General features: G+C 43.0%; 1 protein-coding gene across 2 annotated transcripts in view; it reads right to left on the bottom strand.

Annotated features, from left to right (window-relative positions):
* LOC142750293 (uncharacterized) overlaps positions 1-27,132 on the bottom strand; it is a 43,974-nt gene that overhangs the window by 12,812 nt on the left and 4,030 nt on the right. Inside the window, exons 3-5 of one of the 2 annotated variants that reach the window (XM_075859281.1) lie at positions 7,815-8,075; positions 1,522-1,602; positions 546-635 (exon numbers count right to left, since the gene is read on the bottom strand). In XM_075859281.1, the coding sequence (XP_075715396.1) occupies positions 546-635; positions 1,522-1,602; positions 7,815-8,075 (432 nt within the window). The remainder of the gene's footprint in view (positions 1-545; positions 636-1,521; positions 1,603-7,814; positions 8,076-27,132) is intronic. The other variant, XM_075859282.1, reaches the window with a different exon arrangement.

The raw sequence follows: 27,132 nt of genomic DNA on the forward strand, positions 1-27,132 counted from the left end.
CTGCTCTGGGGCTCCTTCTTTAGACATCAATTACTTTATTCATCTCACCTGAGGAATTTAAAGTAAAGATGAAAAATCCGTATTTAGAGTTGGGCCATTCTGAGCTGGCCAGGGGGGGATTTCACTATGTACATAAGGGGGCACTTTATCCCTGAGCCTCAAAATGATAAAAATACTGCACCAGACTCTATCTGCCGGCTAAGACTGAAGGTAGGAATGAGAGAGAAGGTGAACCCATAAATTGGGCCAATAATCTACTGGTGAGATTTTATTTTGTCCCAAATTAAAACAAGAGGCTTAAATATGGGTCTTGTTTTCAGACACCGCTGTCTTAATATGTGGAGATACCGTTCTCGATTAGGACATGTGACAATTCTGTGATCCCCTGAAAGGCTCCTCTCATCGGCAGGCCTAGTCATTTCTACAAACATAGGTTATGAATTATTGTGTTTCCTCCAAAAGAACTCCCAGTTTATGCAGCTTTAGATATATTCATTGGAAAATAGCTAAAAAAACTTCATAAACATCATTGCCCTCTGGTGTACCTATAAATGGGGGATTCTTGGTCGGCCTTCGGAACCACGACTCTTTCATTCTCCCATACCACAAAGCTTCTCTCAATGAGCTGTAGTTTCCTGCCGGAGAAAAAACAACAACAAAGGACTTTTTTTTTTTTTTTTTTTTAAAACAGACAAATATTACAAAATAAAAAAGGTTAAAACAGTGCATGCAAAAAATTTAAGATATCTATCTATCTATCTATCTATCTATCTATCTATCTATCTATCTATCTATCTATCTATCTATCTATCTCATATCTATCTATCTATCTATCTATCTATCTATCTATCTATCTATCTATCTATCTATCTATCTATCTATCTATCTATCTATCTATCTATCTATCTATCTATCTATCTCATATCTACTATCATCTATCTATCTATCTATCTATCTATCTATCTATCTATCTATCTATCTATCTATCTATCGTCTGTCTGTCTGTCTATCTATCTGTCTGTCTGTCTATCTATCTCATTATCTATCTATCTATCTATCTATCTATCTATCTATCTCATATCTACTATCTATCTCATATCTACTATCTATCTCATATCTACTATCTATCTATCTATCTATCTATCTATCTATCTATCTATCTATCTATCTATCTATCTATCTATCTATCTATCTATCTATCTATCTATCTATCTATCTATCTATCTATCTATCATCTATCTATCTATCTATCTATCTATCTATCTATCTATCTATCTATCTATCTATCTATCTATCTATCTATCTATCTATCTATCTATCTATCTATCTATCCGTCTGTCTGTCTGTCTATCTATCTTTATTATGCCCATTCTCTTATTTTAAGATACAGTATTTATTTGCATATTTTATTCTTCCACAACACCCCATTATCTCCTACATACAAAATACAAGTAATATTTTTTATTTTGTTTTAGATTTATAAATTCTCATTGTATTATTGTTCCAGTTCATACACCGTACCTTCAGATAGAGTCTTGCTTATAGTGGAAGGTTCCTCTCCATTACTTACTAGAACTCCTGATAGACCTTTACTATTGTTTCCTAAAAAGCAAATAGAAAAAATAATGTACATTCTATAGGATAAAAATGTGAAAAATCAGTGACCATGAAAATAGAAAAAGTGATATCCTGAAAATATTTCCTGTTCCTGTAAATCTGATGAATAATGTAGATCTCATGTTTGGAGACAGACATACAGCATGTTATATTTATTTGGCACTATTATTTTGAGGTCACCATCTATGTGGCACTATTATTTTGGAGTGACTATCTATGTGGCATTATGTTTTTTTAGTCACTATCTTTTTGACACTATAATTTTGGAGTAAGTATCTGCGTGGCACTATTATTTTTGGGAACTATCTGTCTAGCACTATTTTTTGGCATCACTATCTAGGTAGTACTTTTATTTTGGAGTCACTATATGTGTGGCATTATTATTTTGAGGGTCACTTTCTGTCTGGATTTATTATTTTGACGGTCACTATCTGTGTGGCACTATTATATTAGAGTCACCATCTGCCTGGTACAATTGGTTTGGTCACTATCTGTGTGACACAATTTTTTGGGTCACTATCTTTGTGCCACTATTATTTTAGGGTCACTATCTGTTTGGTACTATTATGTTAACTCCTTATTAACTGCCCACCATCTTTTGACGGCAGGCGGTTCATATTCTTAGTCTAAGGTGACATCTTTTGACGTCGCTGTAGAAGAGGCTGATGAGCGCTCCTGAGAATGCTCATCCTTTAAGCAGGAGCTGTAACTTACATCTCCTGAACATAGAGCAGCCTCCTAAACACAGCTGGGAGCAGAAAATATTCAGACCCCAGCTGTTTAACCTTTTAGGAGACTCCCCTCTTCAATCACGTCACTAGAACCCCAGTGATGGCATCGAAGAAGGAATCCATATGCAGTTTGTCCTGGGCTGTCTGATCAGAATGCCTGTGTAATGTATTAGTGTATTGTATTAGTATACAGGAGTATGCTGATACATTATAAGTAAAACATAAAGTTGTACATAAAGTTATCCTTTATTGGGATTATTTATTTTTTATTAATAAATAAATAAAAAATAGTCCCAAAAATAAAAGGTCATTATTTTGAAAAAAATATAATTTATTGCCCATAGAGTACATTAAAAAACCTACACATATTAGGGCTCTACATGACCAAAATAATCAGAAGAATTAATTTAACAGATTATTTTGATACGTGGACGGGATCAAAAATAAACCCCAAAAAAAATGACAAAAATCGCTTTTTCCTATGTCCACGTCGTAAAAATAACTAATATTTTTTACACAGTGAATTTTTTCTACCCCAAAACAGTGCAGAAATGTCTTTTTATTTATTCCGCATAAAACAAGGGCACTTATAGCCACGTCAATGAAAAAAACAAACAGTTATGGCTGTTAAAAGCAGAGAGGCAAAAATGGAAAAATGTAGCAGGTCATTAAGGGGTTAAGGTCACTATCTGCATGGCACTATTATTTTAGACTCACTATCTCTATGGCACTATTATTTTGGAGTAACTATCTATGTGGCACTATTAATTCAGAGTCACTCTATGTGCGGCACTGGTATTTGTAGTTAGTAACTGCGTGGCACTAATTTTTTGGAGTCACTATCTGTTGAGTGCTATTATCTTGAAGTCACTTTATGCGTGACTATTATTTTGAGGTTACAATCTGTGAGGCACTATTATCTAGTAGGCACTAGTTGTGTGGCACTGTTATTTTGGAATCACTATCAGTGTGGCACAATTATTTTAGAGTCACTGTTTGTCTGGCCTTATTAATTTGGTCACTATCTGTGTGGCACTATCAATTTGGTCACTTTCTGTGTGGCACTATTATTTTGGGGTCACTATCTGTGTGGCACTATTATTTTAGAGTCACTATCTGTCTGGCACATTTGTTTTGGGGTAGCTATTTGTGTGGCACTATTATTTTGGAGTTACTCTCTGTGTTGCTCTATTATTCTGATTTCAGAATCTGTGTGACACTATTTTATGACAGTATTATATTTGAGTCATTATATCTGTGGTACTATTATGTTGGAGTGACTATCCATGTGGCACTATTATTTTGGAATCACTATATATCTGGCACTATTATTTTAAGGTTACTACGTATGTGTGGGGCACTGTTTTTGTAGAGTCATTATCCACGTAGCATTATTATTTTGGATTCACTACCTATGTGGTACTATTATTTTGGAGTAACTATCTGCATGGCACAATTATTTTGCAATCACTATCTATGTGGCACGATTATCTGGAGTTACCCTCTGTGTGGCTGTAATGATGGGGGTAGGGAAACGGACAAGTGAGCCCTAATCTACCCGCCACTCTGTCCCTGCCTACTAGCAACGACCCGCCCTAGGCGACGGAATACAACTGGGCGGCGGTCCCTACGCTCAGTAAGTGCACGAGACAAACAGACAAGGGTACACAAAGCTAAGGGAAATGGGGCAGTTGCCTACGGCAACACCGTGAGCAACAAGAGTGGTGAGCGAGCCGAGTCAAACCAGGAGTGTACGAGGTACCAAACGCAGAGCAGGAGAGTAGTCAGTAAGCCAGGGTCAGTATGGAGCAGGATCAAATAGTCAGAAGCTGTAGCTGGGCCAGGAAACCACACGAGAAGAATCACAAGCAAAGGAGGAACAGGAGAGGCAGGTATAAATAGACAGAGGGCGGGAGCTAGCTCCGTCTTGCCAGGCTGCGATAGGCTCTCCCACTCCTAAGCCTGCCAGCCTGAGTGGTGGAAGCTGGAGTCAGTCTCAGAGACATAGACTCAGGTGCAGACTGATTATCTATGGGCGTATACACAGAAGTTGTGCCTGGCAGATCCTTTACAGTGGCACTATAAATTTGGAGTTACTATATGTGTGGCACTATTATTTTGTAGTCACTCTCTGTGTGGCACTACGCTTTAGTAATTATCTGGGTGGTACTAATATTTTGGAGTCATTATCTGGGTGGTACTATTAATTTGGAGTGACTATCTGTGAGGAACTTTTTTTTAATTACTATATGTTTGGCACAATTATTTTGGAATTACTATCTGTGTGGCACTATTATTTAGGGAATTACTATCTGTGTGGCACTATTATTTAGGGAATTACTATCTGTGTGGCACTATAATTTGAAAGTTACTATTTGTTTGGCAGTATTATTTTGGTCACCATCTGTGTGGAATTATTATTTTGGGTCACTATCTTTGTAGCACAAATATTTTTGAATAATTATCTGTGTGGTACTATTTTTTTAAGGTCACTACCTGTGTGGTACTATTATTTTGGATTCATTATCTGTATGGTACTAATATTTTAGAGTGACTATCTATGAGGAACAATTATTTTTTAATTACTGTTTGTGTGGCACAATCATTCGCGAATTAGTATATGTGTGGCACTATTTTTAGGGCACTATCTGTGGGGTACTGTTATTGTGTAACCACTATTTGTGTGGCACTATTATTTTAGAGTCACTATCTGTGTGGCACTATTATTTTGGAATCACTATCTGTATGGCACTATTATTTTGCTGTAACTATCTATGTGGCATCATTTTGGAGTCATTATCTGTATGGTGCTATTATCTTGAAGTGTCTATCTGTGTGGCACTATTATTTTAGAGTTACTATCTGTGTAGCAGTTTTATTTTGGGGGGTCACTTTTTTGTATGGCACTACTATTTTGGAGTTACGTGTGGTGCTATTATTTTGATACCACTAACTGTGAGACACTATTTTGTTGCAGACCGTTGTGTGTGACACTATCATTTGAAGTCATTATTTGTGTGCAACTATTATTTTAGAGTCACTATCTGTCTGACACTACTATTTTAGAGTCACCATCTGTCTGACACTACTATTTTAGAGTCACTATCTGTCTGGCACTATTATTTTGGAGTCACTATCTCTGTGGTACTATTATTTTGGAGTTACTTTCTGTGTTGTGTTGAACTATTATTTGGGAGTCACTATTTGTGTTGCACAATTATTTTGAGGTCACTATCTGTGTGACACTAGTATTTTGGAATAACTATCTGTGTGGCACTATAATTTTGGAGTCTCTATTTGTGTGGTGCTTTTATTTTGGAGTCACTTTCTATGTGACACGATTATCTCTTGGTCATTATCTGAGGCACTATTATTTTGGAATCACTATCTATGTGCCACTATTATTTTGGAGTCACTATCTGTCTGGCACTGCTATTTTAGAGTCACTATCTGTCTGGCATTATTATTTTGGAGTTACTATCTGTGTGGCGCTACTATTTTTGAGTCACTATCTGTGTGGCACTATTATTTTAGAGTCACTATCTGTCTGGCACTATTATTTTGGAGTCACTATCTGTCTGACACTACTCTTTTGGAGTCACTATCTGTGTGGCACTATTATTATGGAGTCACTAGCTGTTTGGCACTATTATTCTGGAGTCACTATCTGTGTGGCACTGTTATTCTGGAGTCACCTTCTGTGTGGCACTATTATTATTGAGCCACTATCTGTGTGGCACTACTATTTTGAAGTCACTTTTTGTGTGGCACTATTATTTGTAGTCACTGCTGTGTGACACTATTATTTTGTTCTGAAGTACATTATTTGGAGGCACTGTGCAATAAAATAGTGACAGCAGGAGGGTTAAAGGGGGCAGCAACAGGCACTGCATTTGGGGTAACAGCAGAATAAGGGAGTTTATGTGGTGGGTGGGGAATAGATTAGGAGAGTGCTGGAAAAGACAAAGATGTCTGGATATCAAACTCATGACAAACAATAGGAAAACACAGGTATTCTTTTCCAGGCACCACTGCTGTGATCGGTGCGGGCAGACGAGGTCTATCCATCCTCATTATCAATCAATGAACATACGAAGCAGCACAATCCGTATATAGAACATATTTTATCCTTTTTATATATCCGGTACAAAAGACCTGACAATAAAAAAACGATGGAATATTCACCATAAGTCCATAATCCATGGAAGAGACGTTACTGGAGGAAAACAGGCGTTAATTGACACTGACTGCAGCGTTTCGGGGGACCGCCCCCTTTCTCAAGCATTAATAAAAATTGCCGGATTAAATACCCAACAGCAAAAATGTAATCAAGCCCATTACATACACTTTTTAAAATGCACCATCTCTATAAAGGTAACGATTCATTCCATTCACTATTTCTCTTTATTATTATGAACATACAAATGAATTTATTAAAATTGTATTATATAAAAGCAAACATATATGTATTTATCAGGAAATGTTTTTTTTCTTTTGTGAAAATTCTGTGAAAGACCGATTGTAAGGTTGCTATTCAAAAATTTGGGATACGGGGGGGGGCGGAGTTACCGCGCATTGTGATGGACGCTTAACTTAAGGGCTCCTCACCTCACCTCCAGAAACAACAGCTTTTAAGCGGTATACAGCGATAAAACAGCGACAAAATGGTGAGAACCTCTAAAGATAAATACAAAGAATCTCCTGGTCTGACAAAACAGGGGAAACAACAACCTGAAATGGATAAATTTCTGAGGAAAAAACTCACGGCCCCGGCAAAAATGGCGCTGGAATGCCAAGCAGAAGAGGCCGGAGATGACGACTCCGATGGAGAAAGTTCGACAACATACTCGGATACGGCAAGGAGTAGAGATACATTATCGAGATCATATTTTAAGAAAGCCCTGACACAGGCGGTCTCACCGATAATGCAAGAATTAGCGGATATAAAAAACGACATCAGACAAATTGGACACAGAGTAGATGCGTTGGAAGAGGCCCAGTCCTCCATCTTGGAGCATAGTGCTGCGATTAATACGACGCTTGCATCACATCAACTCCACATTAATAATACTCACCTGATGATAGAGGATCAAGAAAACCGCAGCAGAAGACGGAATATAAGAATTAGAGGCCTCTCCGAACTGACAACAGGAGAAGAGCTGCAACAGGTTACGAATCAAATTTTTGTGGAACTAGTGGGGCAAGAAAGAGCCGCTACAATGGTCATAGAGCGTGTGCATAGAGCTCTTAGACCAAAACCTGCGCTGCATGAACCTCCGAGAGATATAATTTGTGGACTGCTGAGTTTTGTGGATACGGCATGTTTGTTGAAAGCAGCGAGAGAAAAAGGAGATTTTCAGTACGAAGAATCCAAATTATTATTTTTTCAAGACCTTGCTCCTAGTACCCTTGCAAAGAGGAGAATTTTGAAACCTGTCACGGATAAATTGAGAGCTAATAAATTACCTGTGAGATGGCTATATCCGTTCGGATTAGCAACCATAAAAGATGGACGGCAAATTTCCATTCGAGCTCCAGAGGATTTAACGAAATTCTGGGAGAAGACGGAAATACAACCAATTGAAATCCCGTCCTGGCTACCGGCACAGCTAGATACAAATTTTCCGGTTCTACCGACACAAGAGGAATGGCAGAGAGCTTCTAGATTGAAGTCACCAAGGAGTAAGAAACAACAAGCATCCGACTTCAGGCCTCGAGACACTTGACCTGGACAGAAGGACGTTTTGTGATAATATATTTTTCTCAATACTACAGAAAGCGGTGAAATTAGAAGATGCGTGAGTGATGTAAAGCATATGTTTTAACTATATCTCATCCATTTTATTTCATTACATATTATTTCAAGATTACGCTATTTTATTTCATTGTATGATGAAGAGTTAAATTTTCACAGTAAATATAAGTAGATGAGAAAATGTAAAATGGCCGCACTAAATAATCCCTGTAGAAAATGATGTTGCACTCAGTTTAGCATAAACAAAGGAGAAGCTGTTCTTTACCGTAAAGATTGTTTAATATGCTACTAAAGATTCTGGAGGGGGAATTTATATCTGGTGGCGCTATGCTTACCCCCCCCTCTTGTTTTTCCTTACTTTCTTACTGTTCTAGTGAGGAGAGGCAAATGGTGACCAGGGAGAAGTTCTGTCTCTATATGGTCATTAAAATATGTTTCATTCTGTGTCTTGACATATCACTAAGCTCAGCTAGACAAAAAGAGCAAGATATAGAAGAAGAGTTTGAAAATGTATTTGTATATGAGTTGTTAAGTTTAAACTGTGATCGTGCTTGGATAATACTGCGCCTGTCTCACAATGAGGTAAATAGATGGCTTCGTGCAAAATAGTATCATTTAATGTTAAAGGATTGAATATTCCGCAAAAAAGAAGCCAAATATTCAACTTAATGAGACGGGAAGATGCCGATTTGGTCTTCTTGCAGGAAACACACTTTAAAACAAACAAGATCCCTTCAATCCATACTAAAACATATGATAAATGGTATCATTGCACTCATAGTGCGGCCTCTAGAGGCGTTTCAATTGGGATACGGAATACTATACCATTTACCCTGGAAACTTCGCAAGTGGATCCATTAGGTAGATATATCTTCATAAAAGGTTCTATTTCCGGTAGGAAAGTAACGCTAGTAAACCTCTATGCGCCGAATGTGAGACAGGCGCAGTGGCTACTGAAAGTAATGCGATTATTGCAACCCTTTTTTGAGGGTCTAGTAGTATTAGGGGGAGACTTTAACCTGACTATAGACCCGCTTATGGATTCCTCTTCAAAAGTTTCACCTGTAGCCCACAGAAACTTGAGACGTCTTAAAGTCATGCTAAACAAATTCCAATTAATAGATGTATGGAGACTTCAGCACCCATTAATGAGAGATTACACCTTCTACTCTAACCCACACGATTCGTACCATCGCTTGGATTATTTGTTTTTATCTAAACAATATTTGCCCCAAATATGTGCTTCCACAATTGGGAATATTACTATTTCCGATCATGCCCCAATTTCCGTTAAGATAACTTTGACAGAATTACCTGCCAGGGAGTGGAATTGGAGATTAAACGATACATTATTAGAAAATAATACAGATGTAGCTTCAATTGAAAGTAAATTGACAGAATTCTTTGCTTTTAACGATGACCCTCTCATATCTAGACCTGTACTATGGGAGACACATAAGGCGTTTGTGAGAGGAGAATTAATAGCCTTGGGCTCGAGAGTAAAGAGACAGAGATCTCAACTCATAAACGAAGTGTTAAACCAAATCTCCTACTTAGAAGCAGTACATAAGAAATCGCAATTGAAAGCTAATCAGATAGAACTACAGAACCTCAGACAAAAATTGAAGAATATATTGAATGTAAGAGCAGCGAAATCCCTTCAGTTACTTAAATATAAATCATATGCCCACGGGGATAAGGGGAATAAAATGATGTCAAATCTTATTAAACAGCAGAGAAGGAAAACATTTATATCAACTATTCGAGACACCGTAAATAAGAAAGTCACGAAGACAGCCCAAATAGCTCAAGAATTTAGGAAATATTATGAGGAGCTATATAACCTAGATACAAGTGAACAAAATAAGGAAGTTTCTAGGGCTAATTTGGTAGGGAATTTTTTGAAGTCAATTGAGACCCCATCCTTAACAGAAGAGGAAAAATCCTCGTTAATCGCCCCATTCACTTTAGAGGAAATAGAAAAAAGCCTGAGCTCAATTCCAAATGGGAAAAGCCCTGGACCAGACGGTCTTCCGATCATCTACTTTAAAAAATTTAAACAAACACTATTACCTTATTTCACGTCGGTATGTAATGATGTTTTGCAAGGAACACAGTTCCCAATGCAAACATTAGCAGCAAACATCACAATAATCCCTAAGGAGGGGAGGGACCTGGAAAGATGCGGTAACTATAGACCCATTTCACTACTAAATACGGATTTAAAATGGTGGGCAAAAATATTAGCGACAAGAATAGGTTCCTTTCTGGCCAAACTGATAGGAGTGGAACAAGTGGGATTTGTGCCTGGACGAGAGGGGAAGTTCAACACTACTAGAACCATTCAAGCCCTGTTCTATGCAAAACAACATAAGATTCCGCTAATGCTTCTCGGCACAGATGCAGAAAAAGCATTTGACCGGATCGACTGGCCTTATTTAAAAGCGGTTCTACATAAATTTGGCTTCCCGCAACAATTCATTGATGCAATTTTCTCCTTATATAAGAACCCCTCAGCAAGAATACAAGTGAACGGCGTCTTTTCAACTCCATTCCCTATTGGAAATGGAACACGCCAGGGATGTTCCTTATCCTATCCCCTACCTTGTTCATACTGGTAATGGAAACTTTGTTATTAAAGATAAGACAAACTCCTAAAATCAAAGGACTTCAAGTAGGGAATTTTGAACATAAAACAGCTGCCTTTGCTGATGATTTACTAATTTATATAACTAACCCCTTAGAAGCGCTTCCAAACATTTTACAGATCTTTGAAGAATTTGGCCAAGTATCTAACTTTAAAATCAATTATGACAAATCAGAAGCACTTAATGTATCACTACCACATAATTTGTTCCTAGCTGTCAGTACACAGTCTCCCTTTAAATGGCCAAAGTCTGAACTAAAATATTTAGGTTTAAAAATTACAGCGAACCCAAACATGCTGTTTGATAGAAATTATAATCCGATATACTACAAAATTAAAAAGTTTTTGGCAAAACTGCAAATACCATTTATGACAATGCTAGGCAGGAAAAACCTGATTAAAGCCTTTGTCATACCTCAAATTCTTTACATTTTACAATCCTTGCCAATCGATGTACCAAAGTATTACTTTTCTAGATTCAAAAGGTTATTCATGGAGTTTTTATGGAATAAAAAACGCCCTAGAATTGCATACGCACAATTAATGAGGAGAAGGGGAGAAGGGGGGTTGTCATTCCCAGATCTAAATACTTATTATAGAGCTATACAATTAGGGAGATGGACACAGTTAACAAACAAAAATATATCTCTGCCACATGTTGATATAGAAAGAAATTCATTAGGTAATAGCATGGTATCTTATCTGTGGGTAAAGTCACAATTACCCCCCAGAACAGTGATTCAGAGTGACATGACTAGGGGACTAATTAAACCTCCTCGGCTTTACATCTACAGGAGAATATGTACTCAACTCTGATGCCTCTATCTATAGCACCATGTGTAGTTGACAAGAATTGCACTCGGATTCCAGAGACATGGTCACAGCTGCACTCCATAAAAATAGCGAGGCTCTTCGAACAAACTGAGCTACCATCTTTAAAGCAATTACACAGAGAACTACACATACCGCAACCCAATGATATACAAACACTGGATTTTACACACACATGTCAGAAGTTGAAGTCGTTAGCAAAAGAGAGAAAATCAGAGCCGACTTGGTTAGAAAATTATACATTGTTTCCCACAACTCCCAAAAAATCTATTTCCAAAATATATAAAGAACTAATAACTAATATGACAAATAGTGTCCCGAATTATGTGTATGCTTGGGAGAAAGAATTTGACTGCAGATTCTCTGAAAAAGAGAGATCTATTATAATGAGACACTCCCACGGTTTTTCGAGATGTATGAGAGTACAAGAAAACTCATATAAAACACTCACACGTTGGTACAGAACACCTGAATTCTTACATAGTATATCAGTCTTACCAGTGAACACATGCTGGAGATGTAATAAAGAAGTAGGTAATATGTCACATATTTGGTGGTTTTGTGCGAAAATTCAAGATTTCTGGAAAGAAGTGGAAACTTTAATTAGGGATGTGTGCTCGGTCTCGATAAACCTCACGAAAGAACTAGTGTTGCTTTGGTTACCTATTAAAGATTTCTCGCCTTCAACTAAAAATTTACCCACTTATATAATATCTGCAGCAAAGTTACTGATCCCAGCTCAATGGAAAAAGACATTCTCTCCTACTAGATCGCAACTTATGATTAAAGTACACCAGATCTGCAGGTTGGAAGAACTAGCTGCGTGGGAAAACAAAAATAGAAGCTCTTTCTTAAATATATGGCAGCCCTGGATAAATTACAGGGACAAACTATAGAAATAAAGTTTGGAAATATGGAAAGGACACAGGGAGACAAATAGTAAACATAGATAGAAGATAAGAAATAGATCTTTATTCACTTAATAACATTACAACCTGGGTCTTTAAACAAATGATATTTACAGTTTATATCTGAGACACGATCACAGTGGTTCACATGTTCTTTTATTGTATGTATGTCTGTTAATTATTTGTTCTGAAAACTAGTAGACACATGCATGGTTATGAAAAGAAACACATTATTTACAGCGGACATAGTATGTAAATTGGCATGAGTTGATAAGATGTGATGGTTCACTGATAAACAGTGTTAATGTACTATGTAACACAAGAAAGCATGTAAAAACCAATATGTTTTAAAAATGCTATGTATGTCTACTTTCAATAAAAAGAGTTTATACAAAAAAAAAAAAAATTGGGATACGTTCCCTTTAATCTAGGCACTATAAAGATGTACTTTGTAGTAATGGAATAGGTCTGAGGTTGTACCTCTTAGGGATGAAACGCCTCAGAAGAACCAAAATTAGGTGGCAGTTAGTGATGTCAATCCTGCTTAAGCAATCCCAGGTTTGTGGAACGCCACATGGAGAAGAGCACCATACGATTTTAATATCACCTAGACTTTGGAACTTCGTTCACACTTTTTGGGAAGACCGTTCATCTATGTTGATCTCTCTTAAAACCTTTGAGAAGCACTAGACAGAGATGGATTAGTGAAAGACTAAGAGGAGGAGAAGTCATTACGCCACAAATAAAGTAGAAAAATAGCAAAATTTTATTAGGACATACAATACAAAATATTAATACATAAAATTCAAAAACAGATTCGAATAAAAGAAAGGAGAAGCAGTGTGGTGGCTTCAAGAGCATTGAAAATTGGGATATAGCGCCCACCATGGACACACAGTCCCTGACAAAGTATCACTGTCCAGTATAGATCACAGGTAACACAGTTTGACTAGTATAATGCCTGCACAAATATGAACTAGTAATGAAAAACAAAATTATTAGGAATTTACCGCAACAAAGAGTCAGCTCAAATAGCCCTATTGCTTGCAACATTACTAGAAAGTAACACATTAGTGCCCATAGTTAATTTGCGATAAAAAAGACCTGGACCAGAGTGTCAAAGTGGGACTACAATTGCCAGAGAAAGGGTCAAATGTGTATAACCCATGTTGAATCACAATGGGTCTCTATCAGATATGGAGAATATATTGGTGGGCTTACCCATAAAGATGGACATGGTAAGGCCCCGCACTGCAGCCTGAAAGTGTTGCGCCCTGACGCGCGTTTCACCAATATGGCTTCCTCAGGGGGTAGTATGTTATGAACTGCGATGTCGAGCTTTATATATGATTCCATTAGTCAAATGGTATGCGATTCCGGTGTCAGTCCTCCCGTTCTGGATCCGTTTTTGAATTTTATGTAATAATATTTTGTATTGTATGTCCTAATAAAATTTTGCTATTTTTCTACTTTATTTGTGGCGTAATGACTTCTCCTCCTCTTAGTCTTTCATGATTATATGAAGTTTTGCTGTGTTAGTTATATATAATGAGGCGCATTGGACACTTGCTTATGGCGCCTAACTCTCTACCTAACCTGGTAAGTCCTTATATTTAAAGAGATGGATTAGTCCGGGCCCGGACAAAGATTAGAACGATAAAGATCTTTCCCCCTTGTCTTTTTTGGCCCCAACCACAGCCTATGTGGAAAGCTCTTCTTGGCAGCATCGGAATGTGCGCGCTGGAATGACAATCCTGGATCAGATGGATATACCTGGTAATCTTGCGCGCTGCTATACTACTCTTTATATACCACTGCTTTGCTCAATGGACAGATTGTGTTGTGCTGGAAAAGACATGCATGCTTAAATTGTGGTGTGGATGAAGGCAACCGTGGTATTAAACCACTACAGACAATATTCAGACAGTGTGGATATACTACTATTAGTTGATGGTCGGATTATGCGGATCCATGCGGTGGAAACATCTATACCTCAAACCGCAGGTGTGAACGAAACCAAGGGCTCTACACACAACTACTGTTGAGACTGGACAGACTATGCTGATCTGAACGAAGCTGTATGATTGTTGGGAATCAAGTGGAAAGAATTATTTGTTTCATTGCATTAGTCTATCCCTCTCCCCACATATACAAGTGTATATATATTTAGATGGGCTAACGGTTTTATGTGTTTATATGTATTAGCTGTAGAATCTGGCCGGGTGACATGCTCTCTTACAAATTGTTATGTGTACATTTTTTTTAAAAAGTGTCACTCTTTTTTTCAAAACTCTTTTTCTATAAATATTTTAATATATTTAGATTAAATAAAAATCGAAATAATTGTTTATCCCAAAGAGTGCCTGGAATGTTTCTGGAATCTGTATTTTCCTTTTTTTTGTGCATATTCTATTCTTTCCGGAAAATATTTTTCTCATTATCTATGTCTATCTATCTATCTATCTATCTATCTATCTATCTATCTATCTATCTATCTATCTATCTATCTATCTATCTATCTATCTATCTATCTATCTATCTATCTATCTATCTATCTATCTAATCTATCTATCTATCTATCTATCTATCTATCTATCTATCTATCTATCTATCTATCTATCTATCTATCTATCTATCTATCTATCTATCTATCTATCTATCTATCTCATATCTATCTATCTCATATCTATCTATCTCATATCTATCTATCTCATATCTATCTATCTCATATCTATCTATCTATCTATCTATCTATCTATCTATCTATCTATCTATCTATCTATCTATCTATCTATCTATCTATCTATCTATCTATCTATCTATCTCATATCTATCTATCTCATATCTATCTATCTATCTATCTATCTATCTATCTATCTATCTATCTATCTATCTATCTATCTATCTATCTATCTATCTATCTATCGTCCAAATACAATGTCAGCCGCACAGCCTTGTAAATCGTAGGTGTGTGCCGACCTGCTGTAGTAGAATCCAAAAATCAGGCAGCACTCCAAGGTATAAGCAAGGTAGAAAAAGGTGCTTTATTGGTCCATATACACACAACGTTTCAGCTCAACACAGGAGCCTTTCTCAATCTATCTATCTATCTATCTATCTATCTATCTATCTATCTATCTATCTATCTATCTATCTATCTATCTATCTATCTATCTATCTATCTATCTATCTATCTATCTATCTATCTATCTATCTATCTATCTATCTGTCTGTCTATCTATCTGTCTGTCTGTCTGTCTGTCTGTCTGTCTATCTGTCTATCTTATATCTGTTTGCACTCTGCAGTATCTATCTATTCTCTGGAAATTTCACTATTTGAGTTTTGGAAAACAATTTATTTAATGAAAGTTTGCAAGGTTAAACAAATGAAATAATGTCAACGTTCTGGTTATAGGGCAGTGAGATTAGACATTTATTAACTTATTCGGACCCTAACATTACACTATATATTTCATCAATCACAAAATATTTACTTCAGATGTTATCGTGGCCCACAACCAAACTAAGATAAGAATGATAACCTGGAATTTTAGAGTGTGGCTGAATACCATCTTCATATTATTCCTCTTCTATTATTTTGGAGTAACTTTATGTGTGACACTATTAGTTTATCTATCCATCAGCATATCTATTTTTACTATTTTTATTATTTTATATATATATATATATATATATATATGTATGTATATATATATATATATATATATATATATATATATATAATAGTCTCATATATATCTGTCTATCTATCTATCTCATATCTATCTCATATCTATCTCATATCTATCTCATATCTATCTCATATCTATCTCATATCTATCTCATGTCTATCTCATGTCTATCTCATGTCTATCTCATGTCTATCTCATGTCTATCTCATGTCTGTCTGTCTGTCTGTCTATCTGTCTACCTTATTATTAGAGATGAGCGAACTGGGACAACCGAACCCGGTTTCGGTCCGAACATCGGGAAAAGTTCGGTTCGGAGCGAATCCGAACTTCACCGGGTTCGGCCGAACCCGTTTTGACCGAACCCGGCTACATTTTGGCGCCTGCCACATGTTAGATGTAAAATGGAGGATTTCACAATATCACCTGACATCAGGCTACCCATAATACCTTGCAAACAGCTATCCCAGCCAATCGGGAGGCAGCATAGGGGCGGGCTCAAGCCTGCAATAAAAGTCTATGCACGGAGCTCAGCGGCCATTTTACAGACAGGAGCTGTAGGGATAGCATCTCTGTGCAGTAAGGGAAAGCTTTAGGAATCTAAAAGCCAGGAATCCAGCAATCGAAGAGGCTCATCCACTACAGCGGGAGTCTACTCTCAACATCCAAATTGCAATACAAATTCTCCATTTGCCAAGCCAGTGTGTGAATAAGCTTTTAGAAGGGGCTCATCCCCGGCCGTTAACATAACAATCCAACTTGCAATACAGGCAGCCTTTGTAGTACTACAACGCCCAGCATTCCCTGAGTGCACCGCGGCGTGGCTGATAGAAATTCTCATTCATTGCCATTTGCCAAGCCAGTGTGTGAATACGCTTTTAGTAGGGGCTCATCCCCGTTGCATCCAACTTGCAATACAGGCAGCTGAGGCAGCCTTTGTAGTACTACAACGCCCAGGGCCAGCATTCCCTGAGTCAGTGCACAGTGGCTGATAGAAATTCTCATTCATTGCCATTTGCCAAGCCAGTGTGTGAATAAGCTTTTAGAAGGGGCTCATCCCCAGGGTTTTGATTCAACTTGCTGCACTCCAGCAGTGAAATGTCTGATAAAAAAAAAGGTTGTGAAAGGACGGGGTAGAGGAAAAAACACCCATGCCGTGTCCTCTTCCAGTCCAAATGTTGGATCTGTTGGTGCCAGACCCAGTACCAGCATTTGTGGCACAAGACATGTGCCCAGTTCCACTAGTAGCAGCAGCCATGTGCCTGCTGGTAGTAGTAGCAGTATCAGCAAGCCAGACTTGTCCATCTCCTCCGGTGGGCGGGTTTCTTTAGACAATACGGCCATTGTGGACTGGTTGGCTGGCTCGCGGTCATCTCAGCAGAAAGACTCTGACGATCTGGCTTCAAGCCAGGTTTCGTTGGATTCCAGATACTCTACAGTTCCTTGGCACAGTGACAGTAGTAATATGGGTATTTCTAGCGTTTCCATTCCATCATCTACGTCTTCACTCCCCCTTCCTAGCGGGAAGCCATCTTTCCTGAGAGTCCTAAGAGACGTCTCCTCGGGTGGGAAGGAAGATACTGAACAACATAGTGATGATGATTTGTTTTCCGCTAGTCAGCCAAAGGTGTGTGTTGCGGCGGTGGTGGAGGTGGAAGCGGTGCCCTAGACGCATAGCTGTGGTAGTGGGGGTGTTGGTGGTAGCCGTGGTGAGAGACACAGTAATGAGGGGGGGCATGGAGCCCGCCATGATGTCACATCACATTCACAACACAGTGACAGAAGTGGTGGGGATGATGAGGAGGGCTATGATGATGTTGTTTTAGACAGGACGTGGGAACCAGGTGACGAGGTGATGACGGCGTCAGAGGTGGAGGGTAGTAGTGGCGGCGGCACTGGCAGTGATAAACATCCAAGCCGAGGTAGGGGCAGAAGTCAATCTGCAAAACGTTGCAGCGGTAGGGTCAGTTCAGGAGCCGGTGACGGCGACACTGATGCTACTGGTGTAGGCTCCCGAAAAAAGCCTGCCAGACAAGGGGCAAGCTCGGGTGGTGGTGGTGGTGGACGTGGTACTACCTCTTTACGGTACTCTGCAGTGTGGCAATTTTTCTGTACCTTCCCGGAGGACGAAAACATGGCACAGTTCCGTATCTGCAAGCAGAAAGTAAAGCGTGAGCAAGGCAGCAATGTAGGAACTACCGCTCTACGTAAACACATGGAGCGGCATCACAAGGCCATGTGGGACAATCGACATGCCCCACCATCATGTACATCTAATGAAGACCCCTCTGCCGCTGCTGCTGCTGCTGCTCCGAGTCCCTGTCATCTAAGTAGTAGCCAGGCCTTATCCACCATGTCGCTGTCATCATCATCATCACTGTCATCTAGTGCTCCTCCTACGTCCCATCAGTTATCCATTAAGGAATCGTTGTCCAATAAGCAACAATATATACCCAGTCATCCACTTGTCGTGCGGCTTAATTCACACCTGGCTAAGTTGTTGGTGTTGCAGTCGCTGCCTGCCGTACCACCTGGTCTACTCCGCCGGCTTCAAGCAATTGATGGCGTGCGCTCAGCCTAGGTGGCGAATACCTAGCCGAAATTACTTCTCCAAAACAGCTGTCCCTGCCTTGCACAAGCACGTGGAGGAAAAGGTGGGTCAGTCCTTGCAATTATCCCTGTGCAGCAGGGTACATGCCACCGTCGACACGTGGAGCAGCAACTATGGGCAGGGACAGTACATGTCTTTCATGGCCCACTGGGTCAATATTTTGCAGTCCGATGCACCACCGCAGCAATGCCAGGCATTACCACCTCCACGCTTGTATCTTTCTGGTTCAACTCCGGACACCAGGCACCTACCATCCTCCTCCTCCTACTCCTCCTCCTTGCCCTCCTCAATGAAGGTCTTCCCGTCCCCGACAGGACACAGCTTATCTTCCACGCCTCCTCCCTCCTCTTTTCATAGGTGCAAGGTGAAGCGTTTACACCTGCTGAGCCTGGGCGAGAAAAGCCACACAGGGCAGGAGCTGCTGCTGTGCATCAAGGAGGAAATCGCACGCTGGCTGTCTCCTCTGAAACTCACACTGGGCAATGTTGTCTCTGATAACGGCAAGAACGTTGTGGCTGCACTGCGTCTAGGTCACCTGACACACGCTCCTTGCATGGCACATGTGATCAATCTGGTCATAACGCGCTTCTTAAAGTCATATGTTGGTTTGAAGGGTGTGCTGGCCATGTCCAGGAGGGTTTGCGTTCGCTTTAGACGTTCGTATGCATTTAAGCACGCCCACCTGGACTTGCAGCGTCAAAACAATCTCCCAGAACACAGCCTGATTTGCGACGTTCCAACACGCTGGAATTCCACCCTGCACATGTTGGACCGTCTGTACGAACAGCGGAAAGCCGTGAATGATTTATTGATGCAGCAGACGGGCAGCGTTTGGAGCCAGTGTAATTTCGAGCTCAGGCACTGGTAGCTGGTTAGAGACGCATGTCGTGTTTTGAGGACCTTTGAAGAGGCCACACGATTTGTGAGCCGTGACGCTAGCGGAATGAACGATGTTATGCCGCTGATATTCATTATGGAGCAAACGCTCACAGCGATGATTCAGCAAAGGATGGAGGAAGGATCACATCTGGCTATGGATGTTGAGGAGGAGGAGGAGGAAACAGGAGCTGAAGAGGAGCTGGATTTGGAGATGGAATCACAGGAAGGGATAGGGGACGAGGCAGCCGCACAACATGACAGTGATGGTGGTGATGATGACGAGTCTGACGACGACCTTGATGATGGACAACCATGGCAGTATGGGGCGGAGATGGAACCAACTGGGCCCTCTGAAACGCTGGCCAGGATGGCGAGCTGTATGCTTCGTTACTTGCGCGCTGACTGTCGTATTGTTAGCATGAAGCAAAGAGATGAGTACTGGATAGCCACACTTTTAGACCCTCGGTATAAAGCCAGAATGGGGGAGTTTTTTGCGCCTTCCGAGAGGGAGGCAAAATTGGCTTATTATCGAGAGAAGCTATGCAGCCAGCTTGTCACGGCTTTCAAACGGCAAACACTTGCTGCAAACGGCAAACACCTGTCTCATTGTTCCACCGCCTCTGGCAGAGCTACCTCTGCAATTGGCGGCAGCAGAAGCAGCAGCAGCCAATTCAGTTTGGAAAATATGATGACAACATTTTTACATCCAATACCCCGACCTGACACTTATCGTAGTCACCAAAGGGATGTTCACCATCACCAGGTCCAGCACCTAAACAACCAGTTTCACTCGTACCTGGACTGTGCCCTTTCTCCATCAGTAATCCTGATCCCAGAACCCATGGACTTCTGGGTCAGCAGATTGGATCATTGGCAAGAACTGGCCCAGTTTGCCATGGGTGTACTGTCTTGTCCACCTTCCAGTGTAGCGTCAGAGAGGGTATTCAGCGCGGCAGGGGGCTTCGTCACCTCTAAGCGAACAAGATTGTCCGCTAACAGCTTGGAAACTCTCACCTTTCTTAAAATGAATCAAGCGTGGATCGGTGAGGATTTTAAAACCCCTGTGCCTGATGCCACTGATTAGATCTGACATTGCTGCTGCCGCTGCCGCCTGCTACTGCCGCCTGCTACTACGGGATTCTGTCCTGTCCACACTTTTTTTAATGTGCCGCTTTTGGTGCTGCTACTACTTCTACCACCAATCCACCCCCAGTGCCGTCTGCTACAAGCAGGCCTGCCCCACCACAGGGCTTTGTCCTGTGACTGTCCAGTCTCTTTTAATGTGCTGCTACTACTACTACCACCCTTGCTGTCTGTTGGCTACCTCTACTACCACCAATACACCTCCACTGCCGTCTGCTAAAAGCAGGCCTGAGGCCAGCCCCACCACAGGGCTTTGTCCTGTGACTGTCCAGTCTCTTTTAATGTGCTGCTACTACTACTACTACTACCACCACCCGTGCTGTCTGTTGGCTACCTTTACTACCACTAATACACCTACACTGCCGTCTGCTACAAGCAGGCCTGAGGCCTGCCCCACCACAGGGCTTTGTCCTGTGACTGTCCAGTCTCTTTTAATGTGCTGCTACTACTACTACCACCCTTGCTGTCTGTTGGCTACCTCTACTACCACCAATACACCTCCACTGCCGTCTGCTACAAGCAGGCCTGAGGACTGCCCCATCACAGGGCTTTGTCCTGTGACTTTCCAGTCTCTTTTAATGTGCTGCTGCTACTACTACTACCACCCTTGCTGTCTGTTGGCTACCTCTACTACCACCAATACACCTCCACTGCCGTCTGCTACAAGCAGGCCTGAGGCCTGCCCCACCACAGGGCTTTGTCCTGTGACTGTCCAGTCTCTTCTAATGTGCTGCTACTACTACTACAACCCTTGCTGTCTGTTGGCTACCTCTACTACCACCAATACACCTCCACTGCCGTCTGCTACAAGCAGGCCTGAGGCCTGCCCCATCACAGGGCTTTGTCCTGTGACTGTCCAGTCTCTTCTAATGTGCTGCTACTACTACTACAACCCTTGCTGTCTGTTGGCTACCTCTACTACCACCAATACACCTCCACTGCCGTCTGCTACAAGCAGGCCTGAGGCCTGCCCCAACACAGGGCTTTGTCCTGTGACTGTCCAGTCTCTTTTAATGTGCTGCTACTACTACTACCACCCTTGCTGTCTGTTGGCTACCTCTACTACCACCAATACACCTCCACTGCCGTCTGCTACAAGCAGGCCTGAGGACTGCCCCATCACAGGGCTTTGTCCTGTGACTTTCCAGTCTCTTTTAATGTGCTGCTGCTACTACTACTACCACCCTTGCTGTCTGTTGGCTACCTCTACTACCACCAATACACCTCCACTGCCGTCTGCTACAAGCAGGCCTGAGGCCTGCCCCACCACAGGGCTTTGTCCTGTGACTGTCCAGTCTCTTCTAATGTGCTGCTACTACTACTACAACCCTTGCTGTCTGTTGGCTACCTCTACTACCACCAATACACCTCCACTGCCGTCTGCTACAAGCAGGCCTGAGGCCTGCCCCATCACAGGGCTTTGTCCTGTGACTGTCCAGTCTCTTTTAATGTGCTGCTACTACTACTACCACCCTTGCTGTCTGTTGGCTACCTCTACTACCACCAATACACCTCCACTGCCGTCTGCTACAAGCAGGCCTGCCCCACCACAGGGCTTTGTCCTGTGACTGTCCAGTCTCTTTTAATGTGCTGCTACTACTACTACTACTACCACCACCCGTGCTGTCTGTTGGCTACCTCTACTACCACTAATACACCTACACTGCCGTCTGCTACAAGCAGGCCTGAGGCCTGCCCCACCACAGGGCTTTGTCCTGTGACTGTCCAGTCTCTTTTAATGTGCTGCTACTACTACTACCACCCTTGCTGTCTGTTGGCTACCTCTACTACCACCAATACACCTCCACTGCCGTCTGCTACAAGCAGGCCTGAGGACTGCCCCATCACAGGGCTTTGTCCTGTGACTTTCCAGTCTCTTTTAATGTGCTGCTGCTACTACTACTACCACCCTTGCTGTCTGTTGGCTACCTCTACTACCACCAATACACCTCCACTGCCGTCTGCTACAAGCAGGCCTGAGGCCTGCCCCACCACAGGGCTTTGTCCTGTGACTGTCCAGTCTCTTCTAATGTGCTGCTACTACTACTACAACCCTTGCTGTCTGTTGGCTACCTCTACTACCACCAATACACCTCCACTGCCGTCTGCTACAAGCAGGCCTGAGGCCTGCCCCATCACAGGGCTTTGTCCTGTGACTGTCCAGTCTCTTTTAATGTGCAGCTGCTACTACTACTACTACCACCCTTGCTGTCTGTTGGCTACCTCTACTACCACCAATACACCTCCACTGCCGTCTGCTACAAGCAGGCCTGAGGCCTGCCCCACCACAGGGCTTTGTCCTGTGACTGTCCAGTCTCTTTTAATGTGCTGCTGCTACTACTACTACCACCCTTGCTGTCAGTTGGCTACCTCTACTACCACCAATACACCTCCACTGCCGTCTGCTACAAGCAGGCCTGAGGCCTGCCCCACTACAGGGCTTTGTCCTGTGACTGTCCAGTCTCTTTTAATGTGCTGCTGCTACTACTACTACCACCCTTGCTGTCTGTTGGCTACCTCTACTACCAACAATACACCTCCACTGCCGTCTGCTGCAAGCAGGCCTGAGGCCTGCCCCACCACAGGGCTTTGTCTTGTGACTGTCCAGTCTCTTTTAATTTGCGGCTACTACTACTACCACCCTTGCTGTCTGTTAGCTACCTCTACTACCACCAATACACTTCCACTGCCGTCTGCTACAAGCAGGCCTGAGGCCTGCCCCACCACAGGGCTTTGTCCTGTGACTGTCTAGTCTCTTTTAATGTGCTGCTGCTACTACTACTACCACCCTTGCTGTCTGTTGGCTACCTCTACTACCACCAATACACCTCCACTGCCGTCTGCTGCAAGCAGGCCTGCCCCACCACAGGGCTTTGTCCTGTGACTGTCCAGTCTCTAACAAATGTGCTGCTACTAGTATTACCACCCTTGCTGTCTGTTGGCTACCTCTACTACCACCAATACACCTCCACTGCCGTCTGCTACAAGCAGGCCTGAGGCCTGCCCCACCACAGGGCTTTGTCCTGTGACTGTCCAGTCTCTAACAAATGTGCTGCTACTACTACTACTACCACCCTTGCTGTCTGTTGGCTACCTCTACTACCACCAATACACCTCCACTGCCGTCTGCTACAAGCAGGCCTGAGGACTGCCCCATCACAGGGCTTTGTCCTGTGACTTTCCAGTCTCTTTTAATGTGCTGCTGCTACTACTACTACCACCCTTGCTGTCTGTTGGCTACCTCTACTACCACCAATACACCTCCACTGCCGTCTGCTACAAGCAGGCTTGAGGCCTGCCCCACCACAGGGCTTTGTCCTGTGACTGTCCAGTCTCTTTTAATGTGCTGCTGCTACTACTACTACCACCCTTGCTGTCAGTTGGCTACCTCTACTACCACCAATACACCTCCACTGCCGTCTGCTACAAGCAGGCCTGAGGCCTGCCCCACTACAGGGCTTTGTCCTGTGACTGTCCAGTCTCTTTTAATGTGCTGCTGCTACTACTACTACCACCCTTGCTGTCTGTTGGCTACCTCTACTACCAACAATACACCTCCACTGCCGTCTGCTGCAAGCAGGCCTGAGGCCTGCCCCACCACAGGGCTTTGTCTTGTGACTTTCCAGTCTCTTTTAATGTGCTGCTGCTACTACTACTACCACCCTTGCTGTCTGTTGGCTACCTCTACTACCACCAATACACCTCCACTGGCGTCTGCTACAAGCAGGCCTGAGGCCTGCCCCACCACAGGGCTTTGTCCTGTGACTGTCCAGTCTCTTCTAATGTGCTGCTACTACTACTACAACCCTTGCTGTCTGTTGGCTACCTCTACTACCACCAATACACCTCCACTGCCGTCTGCTACAAGCAGGCCTGAGGCCTGCCCCATCACAGGGCTTTGTCCTGTGACTGTCCAGTCTCTTTTAATGTGCAGCTGCTACTACTACTACTACCACCCTTGCTGTCTGTTGGCTACCTCTACTACCACCAATACACCTCCACTGCCGTCTGCTACAAGCAGGCTTGAGGCCTGCCCCATCACAGGGCTTTGTCCTGTGACTGTCCAGTCTCTTTTAATGTGCAGCTGCTGCTACTACTACCACCCTTGCTGTCAGTTGGCTACCTCTACTACCACCAATACACCTCCACTGCCGTCTGCTACAAGCAGGCCTGAGGCCTGCCCCACTACAGGGCTTTGTCCTGTGACTGTCCAGTCTCTTTTAATGTGCTGCTGCTACTACTACTACTACCACCCTTGCTGTCTGTTGGCTACCTCTACTACCACCAATACACCTCCACTGCCGTCTGCTACAAGCAGGCTTGGGGCCTGCCCCATCACAGGGCTTTGTCCTGTGACTGTCCAGTCTCTTTTAATGTGCAGCTGCTGCTACTACTACTACCACCCTTGCTGTCAGTTGGCTACCTCTACTACCACCAATACACCTCCACTGCCGTCTGCTACAAGCAGGCCTGAGGCCTGCCCCACTACAGGGCTTTGTCCTGTGACTGTCCAGTCTCTTTTAATGTGCAGCTGCTGCTACTACTACTACCACCGTTGCTGTCTGTTAGCTACCTCTACTACCACCAATACACTTCCACTGCCGTCTGCTACATGCAGGCCTGAGGCCTGCCCCACCACAGGGCTTTGTCCTGTGACTGTCTAGTCTCTTTTAATGTGCTGCTGCTACTACTACTACCACCCTTGCTGTCTGTTGGCTACCTCTACTACCACCAATACACCTCCACTGCCGTCTGCTGCAAGCAGGCCTGCCCCACCACAGGGCTTTGTCCTGTGACTGTCCAGTCTCTAACAAATGTGCTGCTACTAGTATTACCACCCTTGCTGTCTGTTGGCTACCTCTACTACCACCAATACACCTCCACTGCCGTCTGCTACAAGCAGGCCTGAGGCCTGCCCCACCACAGGGCTTTGTCCTGTGACTGTCCAGTCTCTAACAAATGTGCTGCTACTACTACTACTACCACCCTTGCTGTCTGTTGGCTACCTCTACTACCACCAATACACCTACACTGCCGTCTGCTACAAGCAGGCCTGAGGCCTGCCCCACCACAGGGCTTTGTCCTGTGACTGTCCAGTCTCTTTTAATGTGCTGCTACTACTACTACCACCCTTGCTGTCTGTTGGCTACCTCTACTACCACCAATACACCTCCACTGCCGTCTGCTACAAGCAGGCCTGAGGCCTGCCCCACCACAGGGCTTTGTCCTGTGACTGTCCAGTCTCTTCTAATGTGCTGCTACTACTACTACAACCCTTGCTGTCTGTTGGCTACCTCTACTACCACCAATACACCTCCACTGCCGTCTGCTACAAGCAGGCCTGAGGCCTGCCCCACCACAGGGCTTTGTCCTGTGACTGTCCAGTGTCTTTTAATGTGCTGCTGCTACTACTACTACAACCCTTGCTGTCTGTTGGCTACCTCTACTACCACCAATACACCTCCACTGCCGTCTGCTACAAGCAGGCCTGAGGCCTGCCCCACCACAGGGCTTTGTCCTGTGACTGTCCAGTCTCTTCTAATGTGCTGCTACTACTACTACAACCCTTGCTGTCTGTTGGCTACCTCTACTACCACCAATACACCTCCACTGCCGTCTGCTACAAGCAGGCCTGAGGCCTGCCCCACTACAGGGCTTTGTCCTGTGACTGTCCAGTCTCTTTTAATGTGCTGCTGCTACTACTACTACCACCCTTGCTGTCTGTTGGCTACCTCTACTACCAACAATACACCTCCACTGCCGTCTGCTGCAAGCAGGCCTGAGGCCTGCCCCACCACAGGGCTTTGTCTTGTGACTGTCCAGTCTCTTTTAATTTGCGGCTACTACTACTACCACCCTTGCTGTCTGTTAGCTACCTCTACTACCACCAATACACTTCCACTGCCGTCTGCTACAAGCAGGCCTGAGGCCTGCCCCACCACAGGGCTTTGTCCTGTGACTGTCTAGTCTCTTTTAATGTGCTGCTGCTACTACTACTACTACCACCCTTGCTGTCTGTTGGCTACCTCTACTACCACCAATACACCTCCACTGCCGTCTGCTACAAGCAGGCCTGAGGCCTGCCCCACCACAGGGCTTTGTCCTGTGACTGTCCAGTCTCTAACAAATGTGCTGCTACTAGTATTACCACCCTTGCTGTCTGTTGGCTACCTCTACTACCACCAATACACCTCCACTGCCGTCTGCTACAAGCAGGCCTGAGGCCTGCCCCACCACAGGGCTTTGTCCTGTGACTGTCCAGTCTCTAACAAATGTGCTGCTACTACTACTACTACCACCCTTGCTGTCTGTTGGCTACCT

Source organism: Rhinoderma darwinii, chromosome 3 (assembly GCF_050947455.1).
Source record: "Rhinoderma darwinii isolate aRhiDar2 chromosome 3, aRhiDar2.hap1, whole genome shotgun sequence".
Classification (NCBI taxonomy): domain Eukaryota; kingdom Metazoa; phylum Chordata; class Amphibia; order Anura; family Rhinodermatidae; genus Rhinoderma; species Rhinoderma darwinii.